This window comes from Bos javanicus, chromosome 25 (genome assembly GCF_032452875.1).
Source record: "Bos javanicus breed banteng chromosome 25, ARS-OSU_banteng_1.0, whole genome shotgun sequence".
Lineage (NCBI taxonomy): Eukaryota > Metazoa > Chordata > Mammalia > Artiodactyla > Bovidae > Bos > Bos javanicus.
The window spans coordinates 1342408-1362759 of NC_083892.1; the positions used below are offsets into that span (position 1 = coordinate 1342408).

At 63.4% G+C, this 20352-nt stretch overlaps 1 protein-coding gene across 18 annotated transcripts in view; it reads left to right on the plus strand.

The window, feature by feature from the left end:
- MAPK8IP3 (mitogen-activated protein kinase 8 interacting protein 3) overlaps positions 1 to 20352 on the plus strand; it is a 44247-nt gene that overhangs the window by 18974 nt on the left and 4921 nt on the right. For 2 of the 18 annotated variants that reach the window (XM_061400722.1, XM_061400718.1), the window contains exons 4-20: positions 67 to 158; positions 2743 to 2766; positions 4745 to 4889; positions 7853 to 8096; positions 8258 to 8360; positions 8550 to 8668; positions 13438 to 13539; positions 14303 to 14320; positions 15460 to 15517; positions 15794 to 15946; positions 16632 to 16713; positions 17726 to 17856; positions 18288 to 18344; positions 18435 to 18605; positions 19191 to 19317; positions 19634 to 19729; positions 19839 to 19997. In XM_061400722.1, the coding sequence (XP_061256706.1) occupies positions 67 to 158; positions 2743 to 2766; positions 4745 to 4889; positions 7853 to 8096; positions 8258 to 8360; positions 8550 to 8668; positions 13438 to 13539; positions 14303 to 14320; positions 15460 to 15517; positions 15794 to 15946; positions 16632 to 16713; positions 17726 to 17856; positions 18288 to 18344; positions 18435 to 18605; positions 19191 to 19317; positions 19634 to 19729; positions 19839 to 19997 (1881 nt within the window). Of the gene's footprint in view, positions 1 to 66; positions 159 to 2742; positions 2767 to 4744; positions 4890 to 5976; positions 6063 to 7852; positions 8097 to 8257; positions 8361 to 8549; positions 8669 to 13437; positions 13540 to 14302; positions 14321 to 15459; positions 15518 to 15793; positions 15947 to 16631; positions 16714 to 17725; positions 17857 to 18287; positions 18345 to 18434; positions 18606 to 19190; positions 19318 to 19633; positions 19730 to 19838; positions 19998 to 20352 lie in introns of those variants that run through there. The other 16 variants (XM_061400724.1, XM_061400719.1, XM_061400725.1 and 13 more) reach the window with 16 other exon arrangements.

Below are 20352 nucleotides of genomic sequence, written 5' to 3' on the forward strand. Positions count from 1 at the left end.
GTCGGAGCCCTGAGAGCAGTGGCTGGGGCGGGCAGGCAGCATCACACAGATGTGTCGTCCCCATAGATGATCCAGACCTACGTGGAGCACATCGAGAGGTCCAAGATGCAGCAGGTCGGGGGAAACAGCCAGACGGAGGGCAGCCTGCCAGGGCGGAGGTAGGAGCCAGCTGCACCCCAGCACCCCGACCCCAGGCTCAGGAAGGGGGTGTCTGGTTGGAGAATGTGGCCTGAGCGAGGCTGTGTGCTGAGGAGGTGCCCAGTGGGTGCGGGGCCTTGGGCAGTCACGAGGGCCTGGGGGAACCGCATGGTTGATCCTGATACTTGCCGATTCCGCGTTGGTGAATTCGCCTACTCTGGTAAACGTACTTGTAGCCTCAAAACCAGCACTCAGAGCACTTGGCAGTCACCTGCAGGTGTGCGCAGAGCGTGACAAGTGTGAGTCACAGGACACCAGCTGGGGTGGCACCAGGTGCCGCTCCGTCCCCAGCAGACACGCCCAGCAATGGGGCGGGTGGGGTCCTGCAGGGCGCTGGGGCCTGGGGCCAGTCAGCGGGAATGGGAGGCTCCCAGCCCTGGCCCCGTCCTCTGTGACGCGTTAAAGGTCACCACGTGCTTCTGCACCTCATCTTCTCTTTTGTAAAATAAAGGAAACAGGATCCACCAGGATGGGAGGGGGATGGAGACTCCCTGTGAGATGCGTGTGTGCGTGTTTGCACTGACTTTGTCGGCCACGACCAGCTCACATGGCGGGAACTGGCTGTTGGAGGCGGGGAGGCCCCTCCACTTGGGGGCCCAGCAGACACAGCCGTGCACCCCACGCCAGTTTCATTCGGGGAGCAGAGACGCCTGCAGAGGCCAGGCTGGTCCTGGTCCATCTTCAGTCAGGACAGAAGCACACCTCCGTCCCCGGAGAGCGCACGGTCAGAGGTCTTCTCCCAGGCCTTGCCTGCACAGGGCTGTGTCTCATCAGGCTGGAGGAAGGAGGAGGGGCCTAAGGCTGGACCCCAGCACCCCCTGCCCCACAATGGAGCTGCCTCTGGAGCTGTGGCCCTTTGTTCCTTCCGCGAGTGCCTAAAGCTCCGGTCCGTCCTGTAAAGGCTCCGTTTTCTCAGCGCTGCCTCCTTGGTGGGTGATGTCTGCAATCAAGATATTTCAGGCCCGTCCATGCCGGGCTCATCAGCCCCTCGCCCGGTGAGGTGGGCACAGCTGTTGGGTCCTCGGATTCAAAACCAAAGTGCAATGTGTCTGCAAGGCCTGGCAAAACCTGGGAAGGATGGGCGCCAGGACCGCCAGCCTGTTTTCAGATGGTCTTGCTGCTTCCGGTGGGGAGAGGGGCTCCAGCCGCTGTGGATGCTTCCTTTCTGGAAACACGAGCGCCCCAGGAGAGGGTGTCAGGGGTCATTATGTGACCCCGGCTCCGTGAGAGTTCACTGAGGGAATATGTACCAGAGTTTGTTCAGATACACAGCCTCTGTAGACGTTGCTTCTGGATCAGGTTTGTCTGAAGGTGGGCAATGTCCATCTCCAGGCTGCCGCTGCCCAACACCACGGACGCCTCACGCCTGCCACGAGTCACGGAGAGACTTCCCAAGCGACCGAACCGAGGGCCAGCCTCAAGTCGGGGGCTCCCTCTGTAGTTCTGGGGCCCACCTCTCGTCCTCCTGGGTGTGGCCTCACCGTCGCCCTCTTCCGGCTCTCGGGCTCTGCTAAGACTCCTTCAGAGCAGAGCCCCAGGGAGGAGACCCCTGCCTGCAGAAAGCGGCATGGGGGCTGCCGCCCGTCCCCCCTGTGCCCTGGAGGTGAAGAGGCACCTATCTGTGTGTGGGGGGGCGGGTGGCCAGAGCAGTGCTTGTGTGGGAAGCTGAGGGCAGGGCCATGCCTGGGCCGCGCCCGTCGCCCTGCCAGCTGGCTGGCCGCCTTTGGCTTCACCTTCACCACAGGGCACAGCATCTCTTGCCCGTGTCTGCGGCAGCATGTGGAACTGGGCTCTGCCGCCCTGCAGCCCTGCCTGAACCTGGGTTGTGATCGAGAGGTTCCGGGGCCCTGTGCGTGTCTGACGGCCCTGGGCAGACTCGAGGTGAACAGATGTGGGTGGCAGCCCTCCCCGCCCCCCCAACCCCCCGCATCCAGACAGCGCCCTGATGGGAGGAGAGGGAGCACCGTCCCACTGGGGCCCGTACGGCAGGTTGAGGGGAGGCCCACTTTTCTCTGGGGTACATCCTGTCCTGACGCAACTCTGGATCCTGTGGAGGCTCCCCCAGGAGGGCCTCCTCCTTAGAACTGGCCCCTGAGCCTCGGTCGTCTTCCTCCACCCCCGGCCTGGTGTCATGAACCTGTGTGTCTAGAATAAAACTGATGAGCGTGTTTGGGCCGCGAACATAGCGTATGTGACCGTATGCCCTGTCACCGCGCGGGTGTGCCCGCGTGTGCTGGGGCATCTGGGGGAGGACGCTCGACCCACCCTGTCTGAATGGGCGCCACCTGCCGTCCAAGCCAAGAGGCTGTGTGTCTATGTGTCCTGTGTCCATCCGGAGTAGGCGTCTGCATGTCCCACATCTGTCTATTCCCGTGGGGCCCATTCCTCTCCGTGTGCCCACACGTGCCCCAAACCCCGACCATCGCCCTCTAATGTTGTCTTCTTGTCTCGCCCCCCCGCCCCGTGCCGCCCCCACTGTGTGCTGCCCCCACTGTGTGCCGTTCCGCCGTGTGCTGGCCCCGCCTGTGTGTCGCTGCCCCACAGTCCTCGCCAGTCTTGGAGGAGAAGGTAAAGCCCGCAGCCGTCCCCGGGCCTCGGGTTGGGGGAGCCTGGACGGCTGCCAGGGTCGCGCGTCGATTGGAGGCTCCAGACGCACGTTTACAGGGCCTGCGGCTGAGGAGGGCAGGTGGGTCTCAGAGATGGGAGCGATGCAGACCCCACTGGCCAACACCCGCCGGCCACAGGCTGGACCTCATGTCCACACCCCAGGAGGCGGCAGGCGCTGGTGGAGACACTGCACCTGGTGTCAGGCAGCCCAGCTTGGTCACTCGGCCCAGAGCCAGAGGCATGCCATCTGTGAGCCGCGTGGCCCTCTCAGGCTGCAGCCTCAGGGGTAGATGGGGACTGAAGTCCCCTGGGGGAGCTGTGGGCCGTAACAGGAGGATGTGCTGGCCCAGCGTCAGACCGGGCTCTGGCTGGCCAGCCAACAGCAATCCCCACCGAACTGGCTCAGAGAGGAGAGGACGTGGGACTCATCCCTTGTGAGGATTTCCACTGGGGATCTGGGCCTGGCCATCTCCGTGCATGCACAGAGCCATGGAGGCGGGCGACAGAGAAGATTGCCATCCTGGGAGGCAGATGGTCCCATGCTGCCCCTACCGTCATATTGCCCTGTGGCACCTGGTGACAGCCTGGCCCAAAGGACCCTTGTGTGCAGCCCCCCGTCAGAGCTGGGCCCGAGGAGAGGAGGCCCCCACACCGGAGCCCCGTGGAGAAACAGCAGCGAGCAGAGGCTGGGAGCCCCAGGGAGGCCCGGGGCCAGGGCCTGTGGCCAGCAAACAGCCCTGGGGAGAGCCACGGTGGATTTACGGACCCAGCCTGCCTAGCTTGCCATCTGAGCTCCTTCTAAGCAATGGCCGAGCCTTGTAGAAAGTGCGTCTGTCTTGGGGGACGAGGGCTGACGGAGGAGGCACACGGTATCATCCGCGGGAGACATCCAGCCCCCCAGGCCTCCTCTGGCTCTGTACCCACAGAAGAGCCCCGGAGGGCACAGCCAGGCCCCAAGGATCCAGGACACTGTTCCGCAGGGGCGGCATTCTCCTGAACAGGACAGACAGGCAGGAAATGGGGGCCCCAACCATACCAGCCCCGGAACTGTGGGGGACCCCCGGCAGAGACCTCCTTCCCGGAGTCGTGCCCCTGGCCACTCCGCCTGCCTGTCCACCACTTGCACCGCAAGGCACCATGAAGAAGACACCCCTTCTCCAGACAGCCCAGCCTCTGAACCGGCCCCTGGGGACCCCCGAAGTGGCCTCGCCACCCCCATCTCAGCGCCTGTGTGAGGGGTCCAGACGCCTGTCCTGACCGGGCTCTGAGCAGCATGGACTCTGTGCCACCCCGGGCCCAGCTCTGTGCCCTCACCACTAACAGCCCGGAGCGTCTTCCAGGGACTGACCGGCCTTGGCAGGCGGCTCTAAACCTCCATCTAGCCTAACGGACGTTCCCAGTTTGCTTACGGAGCTTTAAAAGGAGGAACCACTGAGAGCAAGAGAAAAGCTCGTGTGGCTGCAGACAGCATAAGCTCTCTACTCCAGACCCAGGGCTCCTGACAGCAGTGATGGGACAAGCAGCAGAGGAGAAAGGTTGACCCCTCCTGACCCTTGGAGGCAGAAGCTGTGCCAAGGAGAAGTCAGGCATGCCGCCTGCGAAGCCACAGGGCCTCCACAGGCCCTGCCATGCAGGCCTCTGTTTACAGTGGATGCAAATGAAGGGGTGGTGATGCTGCAACAGGGGGATGGACGGAGGGACCACTGTGGAGCGGAGGTGCCCCTGGCGAGTGAGCAGGCTAGTCAGCTGGCTGCAGTCAGTGGGGATCTCAGGCGCCGGGCCCAGACAGTCACAGCCTACTCAGCCCTGGGCGGAGGCGGGGGGGTCTAGGGGAGCAACCCCAGCTGCACCGTGGGTGCCTGTGCGTCCAGGAGGGGTTTGCAGCCCTGCCTCGGGAGCCCCTCCTCTAACCCCTCCCTGTCCTCTCTCTGCCTTTCAGCAGGAAGGAGCGCCCCACGTCCCTGAGCGTCTTCCCCCTGGCCGATGGCTCGGTACGTGCACAGATGGGGGGCAAGCCCGCGCCTGCGGGGGACCACTGGCATCTGAGCGACCTCGGCCAGCTGCAGCTCAGCTCCAGCTACCAGGTTTTGTAGCCATGCCGCGGAGTGAGGGCCCCACCTTGCCCCACTGTGTCCAGGAGGGTGTGGTCCGCACAGGGTCCCGGCCGCTCCGGGAAGCTGCCTGTGCCAGGGTGAGCCCAGGGCAGGGCTGAGCACAGTGACTGTCCCTCACCACACCCCAGGCCAGGCTTCTCCCCGCGTGTGGTCCTGGCATCCCAGGTTTGTGCTCCAACCAGAAGGCCGGAGGCCGGGGGCAGCTTCTCTTCTCTGGGCTATTCTCCCTGGCCTGCCTGTGCTGGTGACCTCTGGGCCCAAGCTTGAGAAGGTGGACATCCGGGCTGCCCAGTTTAGTGAGCACCACCCCCTGGCACTGGGGTCCCGCAAGGCCAAGGGCAGGCACTTGTGCAGGGCTCCCTGGCACTGTCCACGCATCTTGCTCTGTGGGCTGCATCAGCCTGGAGAAGGCAGACCACGGTCCCCCTGCCCGTGAGGAAGCCACCTTGGGGGAGATGAGGCCGCCCTGGGTCTGGTGATGCCCCTCCGAGGCTGTCAGAGGGTACCTGTGGGCAGCAGAGCCCTTGGCCTCCAGGTCGGGGGCGGACCTGGGCCCAGGCCTCCCTGTAGCTTCCCCCCGTCCTTGCAGCACCTGGCCGGGCTGCAGGAGGCTGCCAGCTACCAGCTGTGTTGGAAAGTGACCCCACTCGCTCTGCATTTGTTCTGTGGAGTGAGCCTTGTGCCTACCAGTTACTGAGGGTCCTGCCGGCAAGTGGGGTCTGGGCAGAAGGGCTCCCCAGGGCTCCTGCCGGGCGCGTGAGCCTCAGAGCTGCGGGGTGGGGGGCCTCCTGGACGGCCCCTCGCGTCCTCACCGCGTCTCTCCTCCTCCTGCGTTGTCTGAAATCGTCCTCTCTTAATAAACCATAGTCTTTTATGTTTTAGTTCATAGGTGTGTTTTGTTTGATTTCTTTTAACAGTTACTTTTAAGTTCTTTTTATTTTATGCTGTAGGTTTTCAGGTTTTCCTAATTTTTTAATTTGTTTTGTTGTTTTGTTTTGTTTTTTGTTTTTATGTACTGTACTTTCAGTGTTTTAACCAAACAGTTGTGGCTCCTCATGGGAGGCACGGCCGCTGGGATGTGGGTTCTTTGCATTTGGAGGCCACTGCTGCACGTTGGTGTTAGAGGTTGGCAGGTTTCTTTAGGTAAGTAGTGGCCAGGGAGTGTCCTGTGGGTAAGTGGTGGCCTGTTGTAGGGCAACAGACAGCTTGGGAAGCCAGGGAGGCCTGGTGATGCCGCCTCGCCCCACAGTGATCACCAGGGTCAGGAGGCCCAGGGAGCAAAAGCGTTCAAGTCACGGACAGACAAGGAGCATGGCCGTTGAGTCAGGTGGTCTGGAAATGTGTGCTTCCATGTGGCGTGGGCTCACGTGGTGCCCGCCCCTGTGAAATCCCGGGACAGCAGCCTCACGCACTGCCCTCCTTGGGCACCAGCAGGAACCCTCCCCGTGGGTCACCCAGGCGCCTCTGTCGCGTGGGCAGACAGAGTACACGGGGCCATCACAGAGGCCCGCAACATGCACGGTGCTGTGAGGAGGAAAGGGTTTGTCCTTTACAAATTGGCCCTAGCCTGCAGAGCCCAAAGCCAAGTCAAAAGTGTTTGCAGGTGACCTCTCACCGCGGCCCATTGGCAACGCAGCCAAGTGTGGTTGGCTGGGGGGCCGTTCTGTGCCCTGTGGGGTGTTGTGGGCACCCCACCTCCACCCACCCCCAGCTCTGGCTCTGGTCACCAGTGTCTCCAGACACCACCAAGTGTCCCCTGGGGACACAGCTGCCGGGACGGAGGCCCCTCCTAGCGGTGATGCAGACAGTGGAGGCATCTCAGCCCAGGATGGGTGGCACCCAGGGTGACCAGGCTGCTTGGGGCAAGGCAGATCTCAGAAGTTCCCAACCAGCTCTGACCCCCGGTCACCTGGAAGCGGCCCCAGGAGCCCAGCCAGCCCTGCCTAGTTACAGGAGGGAGTACCAGCTTCCCTCCAGCTTCACAGAGAAGGCCGCACCCCACCATTGGGTCCTCTGGAAGCACCAAGGGGAAATGTGTGCCTGGAGGGGACACAGGGCTGTCCCCCCCACCCCGCCAAGACTGTGCCCCTTCTCTGCATAGGCGAGAGACTGCAGGCCCCGGGCTCTGTTCACAGATCAGGGGCTGCTGCTATTGAGGTTCCCCAGGAAAGACGGATGGAGGGGAGCACAGTATTCAGACAGCATTTTCTGTCTCCAGGGAGATCCTTAAGGCTGACAGTCGGTGGAAGTTTTTACTAATCTGATCTTTTTGCACTCTTGAAATGTTTGGGGACATCCCATTCTGCAGAAGTCGGGTTTCAACTTGTTTGCACTTGCGCAGGTGTCGAAGGCAAACTTCAGTTCAGCTGGGCCGTGGAGGTTAAGTGAAGCCCGTCCCCTGGTGTCTCTTTGTTGGGGAGGGGCCACCACTGGCAGAATCGGGGCGTCACAGCCCCTGACTGTCGCCGGGGCAGGACGGGTCCTCCCTCGAGGGCCTCGCAGAGGAGCGGTAACTTGGTCAGAAGGCACGCCGGCCTCCCCAGTCCCCTCCCCCGCTGGGGGGCCTCTGCCCTACCCTGGGCTGTGGCTTAGCTCTGTCCACCCTCCGGCTGCAAGGGGTTACTGGCCCCGTCCACATAACTTCCTGTCTGTCCTGGGGAAGCCTTTTAAATAAGCTGTACCTGCCCCTGGAGAGCCAGAGGCTGCAGCCAGATGAGCCGAGTGACAGGAAGAATCAGCCCGGTGGGAGAGAAGTGTCCCCCTGTCCCGTTCACTCCGGCCCCAAGTGCTGTGTTACTGCAGGGTGGCAAAGACCCCAAGTGAGGGGGCCTCGAGGCAGTGGACGTTACACCCACCCACCCTGCGCAGTCCAGCCGGCCTCCCAGGGGCGAGACCCACACCTCGAGCCTCCCTCTCCCTGTGTTTGGCCCCAGTGTCCACAGGACGAGATGTCCGAGTCGGGCCAGTCCTCAGCAGCGGCCACGCCCAGCACCACGGGCACCAAGTCCAACACGCCCACATCCTCCGTGCCCTCGGCCGCGGTCACGCCCCTCAGTGAGGGCCTGCAGCCACTGGGCGACTACGGTGGCTCCAAGAACGGCAAGCGAGCGCGGGAGAAGCGCAACAGCCGCAACATGGAGGTGCAGGTCACACAGGAGATGCGCAATGTCAGCATAGGTACTGCGCCCGGCCCCCGGTCCCCCAGAAGAACCCTCCCCTGACCCTCCTGCCCACTCTGGCCTGGCCTGGGGTCTCCGGACAAGGGGGCCCCAGGGCAGCCACAGGGAGTGCCAGGAGCCGCCAGCCACCCCCAACCCAGGCTCCACTGTGTCCCCCAGGCATGGGCAGCAGTGACGAGTGGTCTGACGTCCAGGACATCATCGACTCCACCCCAGAGCTGGACATGGGCCGGGAGCCCCGCCTGGACCGCACAGGCAGCAGGTGCTTGCTGGGCCCAGAGCCTGTGCCCGCAGCCCCTCGGGGGGGAAATGCCTGGGGTGCTGACCCAGCACCTGCCATGCCTGCCCCTGCTTGGGCGGCGCTGGCATCGGCGGCCCTGCAGGGGTGTCCTCATGCCTGGTCCTGCGGCGCTGCCTGCTCACTGGTCTCCCTCACCGCGTGTCCTCACAGCCCAACCCAGGGAATCGTGAACAAGGCTTTTGGCATCAACACCGACTCCCTGTACCACGAGCTGTCGACGGCGGGCTCCGAGGTCATCGGAGACGTGGACGAAGGGGCCGACCTGCTAGGTAACACAGCCGTTCCGGGGCCTGCTGTGGGTGCTCTTGTTTTGGATGAGGGTGGAGTCTCTGTGAGCCGGGAAGTTCTTTGTACCAGCTGTAAATGTGGAGGGTGCCACCCTGCAGGGTTTGCGGTGCTCACAGAGTTGAACCACTAATTGCAGAAGACACCGTCACCCCAAGAACAGTCCTGTCCCCGGTAGTCCTCAGCGGCCCCTGTGCCGAGCCCCTTCCACCTTCAGGAGACATTCTGGAAGGGTGGCCGTTGCTAGCTCTTCCAGTTCTCGAGGAATGTACCCAGACAGTCAGCTCCCTCCGCGAGTGTGAGATGGTACAGAGAGAGCCCGTATAGCCCAGAGGCTGGGCTGGGGCCCTCAGGGCAGTGGCGGCAAGTCCTGCAGTCTCCCAGGTTCCGCCCCACCCCTGGACCTGGCACATGTCCAGAGCGGAGCCTGGAGAGGCAGCCTCGTCCCTGAAGCGTCCGTCCCGCTCTGAGCCAGCGAGGCAGGCATCGGGGCTGTGGTTCCGGTGCATCCCCTCCCCACCCCTGGGGGGGAGGGTTCTCTTGTTTCTCCTCGGGCTGGGGCAGCAGCTGGAGCTGGCACGGCTGCTCCCTCTGGACGTGTGGCCAGCGGGCTGGTAGCGATGCTCCAGCAGCATCTGGGAGCCCTGCCTTCTAACATGTGATGGTGTTTGACCAGCAGCCCGAGGAGGCAGGGCTGTCCAGCATCCCGGAGTTTTGGTTGTCAGTCCTGCTGCTGCTGTCTCTCCCCCGACAGACATGCCCACGGGCGCTCGGGGCATCTCCACAGTGGGTCCCTGTGTGGACAGTGCCACCCGGCTAGCCTGCCAATTGCCCGCACCGCCGGGCCTGACCCGTAGACGAAGGGGGCCTGGCTGGCGTTTTCAGCTGGCACGGCCCCGCCTCCTCTGCCTAGTGGTTCCCAGGAGCCGGCTCTTCCTCGGGGTGGGGGCTGCGGGCTGCAGCAGCACCGGGGGCTCAGCACCAGCACGGCTGTGCCAGCTGTGGGTGCACAGTCACGTGCATCGGGGTGCCATGAAACACACTATGTGAAACTCACCACCGTCTCAACTGTCAGGCGCGTTTCAGGACTGGGAAGTACGTTCACACTCCGTGCAGGAAGACTGAAAGTATCCCCTCTAAGATTAGGGACAAGACAAGGATGCCCGCTCTGGGCAATAAATATTTTTAACAGAATCTTTCTCATAAGCATTATATAAAAATACATATTTTTAAATGTACAAAACTATTAGTATTCAAAAAAAATCTATTAGGAATAATCACCTTTAATATTTTGACATCTTTCTGCTCTTTTTTTACATGTTTCAGCTAATATCATATAAGTTTAATTTTTAGGCATTTTTCTCAGTTTTGGAAAAAGGGTACAAGCTGGTAATAATGTTAAATAATTATCACACTCTGCCAAGAAGAGAGTAAACAGCAAAGCAGCCCCCCGCCCCCGCTGTGTCGTGACAAGAGACCCCCTCACCAGCACATGCGCCCAGGGTGTGGGGCGGCCACGTGCATCCGGCCTGTTCTCTGTGGCTGACGCTGATGTCCCCTGAATGACTAAGTTCCGCAGCACGTTCTACCTTCCTTATCTTCACGTGACTGCAAATGACCTGATGGGTTCCATCTTGGTTCTAAATTGTACTGTTCGACTTCCACTCTCATAGCCACTTGCGGGCTTAGGTCTTTGCCAGAGTGTCCGGTGATGTCTTCAGGAGAGGTTTCTAGACGTGGGTCCCCGTCCCCCCGGGACGTGGACTCATGGGGACGGGTGCAGGCCGGCAGGGCCGGGTGAAGCTGGGAGGAGGCACCTGGGTCCAGGCTGCGGTCACTGGAGCGAGCGCCCTCCTGCCAGGGAGGCTGCGAGGGGCTGAGGGCAGCCTCGTGCGCGGCAGAGCTTTTGCACCAGGGCCCCGCACGCTTGGGAACCGTGCAGGCACAGGACACTGCACTTCCCTGTCGGGGGCGGAGGCCCGCTCCTGGGTGCGCTGATGGTGGGGGTCTCAGGGACGACGACGCTGGGTCCCGGGCCTCGTGCCTTTCCCCGTTCATGTCATGTGACAGGACTCCTGCATTCATCACGGTCCTTACGAGAAGAGGGCTGCCAGCATGCTCTGTGCACGGCACTGCTGATGGCCCACGTCCCAGAGAGGAAACCAGGGTCACAAGGGTGAGGTGCGTAGGCAGAGTCAGGACTTGACCTCACGCCCAGCCCGGGCAGTGGCCCTGCCTCGACCAGCAGCTTTCCGGAGGTGGGATGTCCACACCACGCTATCTGTGCGCTCCTCACCGTGTGACTTCTGAACACTTCACCCGCCCCCCAAAACAAGCAGCGGTCCCTGCCACCTCCCCCGACCCCACGCCACTGTTCCACGTCCCGTATGCAGACGCGCCTCCCTGGGCACTTCATGTCAGTGCGTTTTGCATCTGCCCGCCTTCATTTAGCAGAATGCCTTTGAGCCTCATCCGCATAGGAGCATGTCAGGATCTCATTCCTTTTTAGTGGCTGAATAGCGTTCCAGTGTGTGGACAGACCACACTTCATGTCTCCGTTCAGCCACGGAGGGGCATTTGGGTCGTCTCCCTTTTGGCTGTCAGGACTGAGGCTTCTGCCTCGCTTGTGGCACCTCACGTGGTTCTTAGAGATCACGGGAGCTCACAGGCCTCCTCGCTCCCTGGCGGCACTGAGTGGCCTGCTCGTGTCGATCCCTCCTGCTGGCCAGATCTCCTGCTCCATGGCCCCAGGCTGCAGAGCTGGTCCCTCCCTGCCGTGCCCACGGCTGCAGCGCCGACGGTGGGTCCACTCTCGCCGTGTGGCCGTCCTCCCATGTGGCCGTCCCCGCCCTCCCACCTCAGCGCCCCCGGGGCTGGCAGATGCTGTGGCACTTGGCCACCTCCTATGGTTCAGGCGGCACCGCCCTGGATGTCAGTCCCTGTAAACTGCACATCAGTTGGTGTTACCTGGAACCACAGAACTGAAGCAGTAGGTGAAGGTGGGTCACCGGCCCCCAGCATGATGCGCACAGGGCTCCTGGGGCTGGTTCCCTGGAGCGGGAGTGCCTGACCTGATCTTCCTGCGGGAGGTCCTAACCAGCACCTCCGATGAGTCTGCTCTGAGGGGCTGCAGGGAGAGCTGTCTTCTCAGTTGGGGGGGTGGGACCCTGAGTCCTGGCACTTTGTCGGGCGGAAGGCCTCTTGGGCACCACTCAGCTCTGCTGGAATGAGACCCCACTTCTGGGGGTGACAGGCCTTTGGGGACCTTTCTGGAGGCTTCAGTGCGAGGGGCACAGGCAGGGCAGGCAGCCCTGAGGAGCTGAGGAGGGTGGAGAGCTCTCGGGACGTGTGGACGGAGCCCTGGAGCGTGGGGCTGGCCCTTTGTCCAGGGATGAGCTGGACGGGTGAGCTGGGGCTCTGCTCTTGTGCCCAGAGTCCAGCTCAGCTGGAGGAGGTGTCAGCAACGGGAAGCCCGGTCCCCTGTCACTGACGCCAGAAGGTGCCCGATTATGGTTGACTTAGCATATGTACTGGAGTCGTTGAATAGCCACTTGGAAAAAATGAAGTCTAATCTAACCTCACACCATGTACATAAGTAATTTCTAGGTGGATAAAGATCGATGTAAAAATACGAGGATAATAGAACCAGAAGAGGGTATCGGAGAGTATTTTCATAACCTGTGCCTCTCTTCATGGCCAAAGCCTACATATATATATGGTCTCCATGATTAATATTAAAGGAAGTAACATACAACAGGAAATGAGTAGAGGATAAAGTAGGACATTCACAGGACCCACAAACCTGAAAAGCTGCTCAACTTCAGGAGTAACAGAAATGAACCGTGATAACTTGTTTTCCTCAAATGATTGATGAAAATGAAGCGGGTGCTGTCCGTGCTGCTGGTGGGAGGTGATGGGTGACGTGGAGGCCGTCTGGGCCTGCAGGAGTGAGGCCACTGTTCGTCCGATAGGGCCAAGCGTGCCCACAGGAGCCCGTGAACACACCGTGGTGCCTGCACAGCCCCAGGTCGAAACGCCTATCAGAGGAGCTGCGGCAAACAGTGGGGCGTCGCCACGTGGACGCTTTCAGGGTGATGGTTGGAGCAAATTGCCCGAGACAATGGGGAGTGTGGTCGAGATTTTGTTTTTTAAAAAGTGATGTCTGTGTAGAAAGAGGTCTAAGGAGGACACCGGGCTCCGGAGGCAGCAATGACAGTGCCTCCAGCAGAATCCGTCACTTGTCACTTCCGTCGGGCGGCTATATCATTTCTTTCTGCATGAAGTGAACCAAAGTGAAGACTATCATTTCAAGTCTTCAGCTGGGTAGTGGGGAGCAGTTTGGCACAAAGAAGGGCCACCTCACCCCATCCTGACTCAGTGATTTCCTCCTGGCAAAGGAGAGGGCCCTGGTCTTCTGGGCTGGCCAGGCCCCCCGCCCCCGAGGCCAGGTCCGTGTCGGCAGCTCACCCACTCTGGGGGCACTTGTGAGGCTGGACGCCCAGCACCCACCACACCCCCACACACAGGCTGGCCTCACGGGCGGGCAGCCCTCCTGATGGGTGGGGGGAGCAGAGAGGGCCACGCCCACCCCCAGGCCTGGGGACCGAGGGCCGTGCTGTCCCGGCCTCCCCTTTCCCGCGGGGGCCCTGCCTTGAGTGGCAGTTGGCACCCACGGGCCTGGGGATGTCCGCTCATACTCTTTCGGGCTCTTCAACCCGAAATGGCTGGTCATTGCTGCTTTTTCTTTAACAAGAGCCTCTCGATTCTGCTGGTTTCAGTCACCAATTGACCTTTGTCGCTTCCTCCCCCCGGTCTCGCCGTGCCTCGCTGGACGTGGCTGCAGGGGAGTTCTCAGGTGTGTATCTCTGCTGTGACCCTCTTCCCCGCGGTGGCGTCCCGGTGGAGGGGTGGCACCCTGGGACACCCCAGCTGCAGCCCGTCCGCGCCCGACCCCGGCCCCAGCCACCAAGGCACGCTTGCTTCCGCTGCCAGCCCCCTGCTGCTCCGAAGCTTGTTTTGGTCTGCTTCACTGGCCTGCAGACAGCGACCCTGACAAGTGAGGGGACCTGGACCTGGCCTCTCCTCCGAGGCTGTCTCTTCAGCTTCCGCAGGGCCGAGAGTTAACGACACCACGTGGGGGCCCGGTTCTGTAGTGTTTCCCCTCTGTCGGGTGCAGCCTGGAAGTCAGGGGTGCTCTGCAAGGGGCGCCTGAGCCACGGCCCTGCCCCCCTGCTCTCAGCAGGGGCTCTGGGGCCCTGACCACCCTCAGGTGGTCATCCCCCACACACCCACTCAAAAGCACCAGGCCTGGCACAGCTCCCCCTCACTTGCAGAGACCCCGCCCTTAACTCCCCCTCCTCCCAGGAGTTCACTGTCAGATGTCCGCTGGGCTTCCCTGAGCTTCCCCTCACCGCTCCGCGCTCCTGGCCTGGCAGGCCTCTGCGTCGCCCAAGGGTGACCTTTCTATCCCGCTCCCGCAAGCACCCCTAGCCTGATGAGCAGCAGCCCTGACGTCCCCCCGCCTGCTCGTCACACGGGCTTAACGCGCTTCTCTTCTCTCCCTCTCCTCCTCCCGCCCCGGTCGCCTGTCTCCCGTGGGACTGGGATGGCGCCCATAGTGCGTGATGATTTTTTTGGTAAGGCCAAGGCCCCAGTTCAGTACGCGTTTCCCTACTTCTGGCTTCCTCTGCCTCCCCGACACCCCCTCACGCTTCCCGAGCCATTTGCTTTGTTGAGCCTGATGGGGGGGCGCGTGGGGGCAGCAGGGCCGTGGCTTCTGGGCGGGGTGTGGGGCCCCCAGCAGGCGTGGCGAGTGGGCACCTGACCCCCTCGGAGCAGGCCCTTGATGGACTTAGCGGGGAGCCTCAGCGTCTCTGAGCCTCGTTAGTTCAGAAGGCCTGCGCCCAGGGCCAGCTGTGTCCCACCTGAAGGGCAGGCAGGCCCCACTGGGGACGGGGAGTTGGGGACGGAAACAGCAGGGGACCCAGGCTGGGCACACTGTGCGGGGTCACCTCGTGCCACGGCCGTGTTAGGCTGTGGGGTGAACTGCGCGGGAGGCTGTCCTAAAGGATCAGCCGTGCTCTGGGGCTTTGTGGCCTCCTGGGTCCCCACCAGGCACCGCCCTGGGAGCGCTGCCCTCCTCACTCCCACCTCTGACCCCTGCGGGCCCTGCCCTCGGGCCAGGTCCCAGGTCTGCTCCCAGCCCACTGAGAGCTGTACCTGCCATGGGCCATCCTGCCCCCTGGGCCTGGGGCCCTGTCCTGTCACCACAACTGCAGCCTCTGTGCTCCTGGGGGAGGGTGGTGACGCTGGGCGGGGTGGGCAGAGATGGAGGAGGTTGTGCAGAGGCCTCTCGGGGCCCTGCTGGTGTGCAGACTTCATGTCAGTAGACAGCCGCAATCCCCATCGCTGAGCTCTAGAAGTCAGCCCAGGGCTGCGGTGTCCACCAGGACCCGGGGACCTGCCCAGTGCCCTGCAGAGGCCAGGCCGAGACCCCACGAGCTCACACACAGCAGGTCCTTCCCCAACTGTGTTGCTTGGTGGAGAGCCTGTGCCGTGACCAGCAGAGGCCTCTCCCGGAATGGCCCAGCCTGGTGTCTTCCTGCAGTTCGGGCCTCTGGTCCTTGGCCCCTCACGTCGGCCCCAGTGGGTGGGGTCCTTCCAGCGTGGGCTGCGCCCCCTCCCCCAGGGAGACATTTGTTACTCTGAGGCAGGGATGGGCATCAGGGTCTGGCTTCACCATGCACGTGTGACAACTCCGTGCCCTTTGTTTCAGGAATGGGCAAGGAAGTGGGGAATCTGCTGCTGGAGAACTCACAGCTTCTAGAAACCAAGTAAGAATGCCCTCCCTCCACCGGCCAGGGGCTCCTGTAACGGCTGCAGCCGCCCAGCCTGCAGGGTGGCCTGCAGGGAAAACCTGGAACCCCTGGACTGAGCCCACCCTCCTGGGGAGAGGGTGGCGGTGGTCACAGCGTCTCACCACCACCTGTCACCGCTCATTCACTTTTGGGACCAGGGTGTGTGTGCTCAGATCACCAGGGTGGGCAGCTGCCTCTGAGAGCCCATCCCTTAATGCACACAGCAGCTCGCCTCTCTCTGCCTTTTCAAAGAAACGCTCTGAACGTGGTGAAAAACGACCTCATCGCCAAGGTGGACCAGCTGTCGGGGGAGCAGGAGGCGCTGAAGGGGGACTTGGAGGCCGCCAGGCAGGCCAAACTCAGACTGGAGAACCGCATCAAAGACCTGGAGGAGGAGCTGAGGAGGTGGGCGTGACCCGCGGGGCGGGGCTCCCGTGGAGGCGGGGCCGGGCATGGAGGGCGGGGTCCGGCCCCGCCCTGGGCGCCCCTTCCTCTCGCCTGCGGGAGTCCTGCACTAGGGACAGCGCTTCGTCGTGGGTGTCCCTCATCCAACGGCTGAGCCGGCCCTTCCCGCCGCGCTCACACGCGGCCTTTCGCTCAGGGGAAGGGGAGAGGGGAAAGGGCCTCTAGCCGTTGTGAGTCCCGGCGCTCCCCCCTTGCCCTCGCCCTCAGCCCAGGAACGGCTGGGGTACCCCCTCAGCGCTCCGCACCTCCCTGTGGCCTTTTCCTCCATCGTCACCCCGCTCTCCCGACCGGTGTCTCTGGCTGCAGACAGGAAAGGGAGGTGTGAGGGGCAGGCCGGAGGCAGGGGGCGCCTGTGCCGGGGTCTGTGGGGCCCAGGGCCAGGTCTCCCCTGGCCAGCACTGCCTTCCCACCAGCGCTTGGCCGGCTGACTGGAGGTCCTGTTCCTTGGCCGGGCTTCGGGGAGCACATGGGCAGGGGTGGAGGGTGGACCCAGGGCTCCGGCAGGAATGCTCAGGGCCTAGAGCTTGAGGGGAGAGCCCTGCGAGCAGCTGAGAGGTGTGACACAGCCCCGGTGGTGCACGGGCGGGGGCCTCACTCCCGCCCCGCTCCCGTCCTCATCCCACAGAGTGAAGTCGGAGGCCATCACTGCCCACCGTGAACCCAAAGAAGAGGTGGAGGATGTAAGCAGCTGTCTCTGTACAGAATTGGTATATTCCACTATTAACGTGCAGGGCGGGGTGGGGCGCGGGGGGGGGGCGGGGCGCGGTGGGGCGGTCAGCGGGATGCCCTAGTTGCGGTCTCTGGGCCCATCTCCTGTGTGAAGCCTGCACCCAGCAGCAGCACCCCCACCCTGGACTCTATGAGGTCAGAACCAGCCCCACTGTCTGTAGGATGCCACCTCACCCAGGTCCTAGCAGCTGTGGATTGCCCACAGTCACAGGCGGGCTCTCCCTGCTCACCCGGCCCAGTGACCTGGCTGCCCTCCTTACACAGAGGGCGGTCCTGGGCCTCTAACCTGGGGTGACGTTTGGATGCTAACCTCACACTCATCAGCTGTGGGGTCGTGTGACACACCTATCAGACCAGTCCCACAGCCAGCACCTGGGAAACTAGCTGCTCACCTGGCCCACCCTACGCAGCCCCCACCTCCAGATACTCTAGGAGGGGACAGAACCACAGGTGTCCTGGGCAGCTGCCACTCCCCAAGGCCCACCTGGGGCCTGGTGGGGGAGGCGCCCGATCAGTGCCTTGGCCTTGTATGGGGCCTGAGGCTGCAAGCACAGCTGTGAACTCCAAGTGCCGGTCCGGGGGGCACTCAGGGAGGGCGACCCCAGCTAGGGCTGCATGAGGACACGGTTCTGACAGGGACAGCAGCTTCACCGGTACCTTAAGCAATGAGTTCTGACGTAGTGACCCAGGTCCTGCTCACCAGACCCCCCAGATCCTCTCTTACTGCTGTGCCCATGGGTCAGTCCCACCTGTTAGCCTTGATGAGGGCGTTTGGGATTGCCAGGAGCTTCTAGGTAAACACACCGCATAGTGGCCCTGGAGTGTGCCACGTGGCCTTCTAGGAAGAAGGGGACCCATTCCCGGTGGGTGGTGCTGTCCCGTGCCCAGCCCTCCCCACCGCATTGCCTGAGCCCATGGGGAAGCCGCCCTAGGGTGCGCCCACTCCCAGAGGCGGCCCCTCACCGCTGAGCAGCGGCACTCTCCCTGCAGGACAAAATCCCCATGGCGCAGCGCCGCCGCTTCACGCGGGTGGAGATGGCTCGAGTGCTCATGGAGCGCAACCAGTACAAGGAGCGGCTGATGGAGCTACAGGAGGCCGTGCGGTGGACCGAGATGATCAGGTGGGCCTCCAGACTCCTGCGGTCGGGGGCGGGGATCACTCTCAGAGGTCCTGGGGAGGGAAGTGTAGCTGACCTCCCCCTTCCCCTCTCTTCCTGAAAGACTGAGGGTGCCAGGGCCTCCCTGGTGAATCTGCAGGGGCCAGCAGAGCCAGGCCTCTGGTACAGCCCTGGTCTGGCCAGTGGATGCACCCTCTGGGCTAGAGAGAGGCTGGGGCACATCAGGGCCAGCGCAGCAGGATCCCTCTAGGAAGTGATGGGTAACACCCAGGAGCCCCTCTCATCCGATGCTCCTGTGCTTGTGTCCAGGGGGAGGGTCTGAAGCAAGGGAGGCAGGAGGGCCCAGTGATGGCACGGGGGCTGGCTGGACTGGGCAGGGCAGAGTCAGGCTGGGCTGGGCTGAGCAGGGCCTCTCCCCCACCCCTTCCCTGCAGAGCATCCCGCGAGCACCCGTCTGTCCAGGAGAAGAAGAAGTCCACCATCTGGCAGTTGTGAGCTGGGGGCTCTGGGCGGGTGTGGGCAGTGGCTGCTGGGGAGGCTGCCCCTTGGGCCTGCCCTCACTCCCTGTGCCTCGCTGGCAGCTTCAGCCGCCTCTTCAGCTCCTCGTCCAGCCCGCCTCCAGCCAAGCGGTCATACCCCTCTGTGAACATCCATTACAAGTCGCCCACCACAGCCGGCTTCAGCCAGCGCCGCAACCACGGCATGTGCCAGAGCTCAGCGGGCAGCCGGCCCCTGGAATTCTTCCCAGATGAGTGAGTCTCCCGGGCCCTCCCCTCCGGCCCCCACCGTGCTGCTCTGGGGTCCCACCGAGGGTGCACACCCGTGGGAGCACTGGGCATCCCTGGCCGAGGCCATGCTCCCCCCCACTCCCTCCGCATGGTCCCAGGGGCTGGGCCTTGCTCCTCTGGTGACCCCCACCAGGCAACCAGCAGCGACCCTAGGCCCCACCGGGCGGCTCCTGCACCCTCTACTCCACAGAGGTTCTCGGAGTTGACAGGAACTTTTCCTGCAGCCTTGAGCTTCTTTCTGGGGAATGAGTTTGTGTCTGGAATTTTGTGCTGTCCTTAGTTTTGAAGCTAAGAATCTGGGTCCAGGGCCGAACGGGGAATTCTGTGCCAGGTCAGAAGACTGGGGGGGTTTCCCCAGAAGGGAGGGGGAAGGAAGGGGGTCGGCCGTGGAGGACGGCGACAGGGACATCTGGGCCGAGGCAGCTGCTGGAGTGGCCTCCGAACCGTCAGATGCGCGCCCGGCAGGGGCAGTGCAGGTCCAGGACGGGGAGCCCCGGGGCACAGGCGCCCTCCTGCAGACCCAGTGACCTGCCCGCCCTTCCCCGCCAGCGACTGCACGTCGTCCGCGCGGCGGGAGCAGAAGCGCGAGCAGTACCGCCAGGTGCGCGAGCACGTGCGCAATGACGACGGGCGGCTGCAGGCCTGCGGCTGGAGTCTGCCGGCCAAGTACAAGCAGGTGCTGGGGCGGGGCGGGGGCGGGACAGGGCGAGGTCCCAAGTACAAGCAGGTGCTGGGGCGGGTCGTGGGTGGGCCGTGGGCGGGGCCCCAACTACAAGGAGGTGCTGGGGCGGGGCGGGGTCCCAGGTACAAACAGGTGCTGGGCGTAGCGGGGGCGTGGGCAGGGCGGGGTCCCAAGTACACGATGGGGCGGGGCTGGGACAGGGGCGGGGCGGGGCTGGGACAGGGGCGGGGCAGGGCGGTCCCAAGTGCGCCGCACGCCGGTGAGCCGGCCCGGCCTGGCACCCACAGCGCGCGCTGCCCTGTTCCTGCAGCTGAGTCCCAACGGGGGCCAGGAGGACACCCGCATGAAGAATGTGCCGGTCCCCGTGTACTGCCGCCCGCTGGTGGAGAAGGACCCGACCATGAAGGTGAGGCTCCGGAGCTCGCCAGGCGGCAGAGGCCCCCAGAAGCTACGTCCAGGAGGGCGGGGAAGCCGGGGGAGGCCGGCTCCCCGACCTTACGGCCGCCTTCCCCCAGCTGTGGTGTGCCGCGGGCGTCAACCTGAGCGGCTGGAAGCTGAGTGAGGACGGCCCTGGGAATGGAGTCAAGCCCGCGCCGGGCCGCGACCCTCTGACCTGCGACCGAGAAGTGGAAGGAGAGGCCAAGAGCAACCACGCGTCCCCCGAGAAGAAGAAGGTCAGGGTAGCGGGCGTCCTGTCGTCCAGAGGGCTCTGCCGCGCCCAGTCTGGAGAACAGCTGGGGACAGTGGCCGGAGACCCGGCTCACCTGAGATCCGCTGCGGGTGGGCGGGGCAGCGAGGAGCGGCGAAGGTTTAGGGCAGCCAGGTTGGAGCAGCGTCTCTGCCGCCAGGGAGCTAGGCTAGGGGCTGGATGCTGGGGCTTCACTTCACCTCCAGGCTTGAGGTAGGAGTCAGCGCCTTAATGCTGGGAACTAAGCTTTCTTCTGGGGAGGTGAGGCTCTGAGTTCCTGGACCTAGACACGGAGTACAGTTCTGCCTTCTTGCCGTCCTGGCCACAGGGGAGGGCGAGGC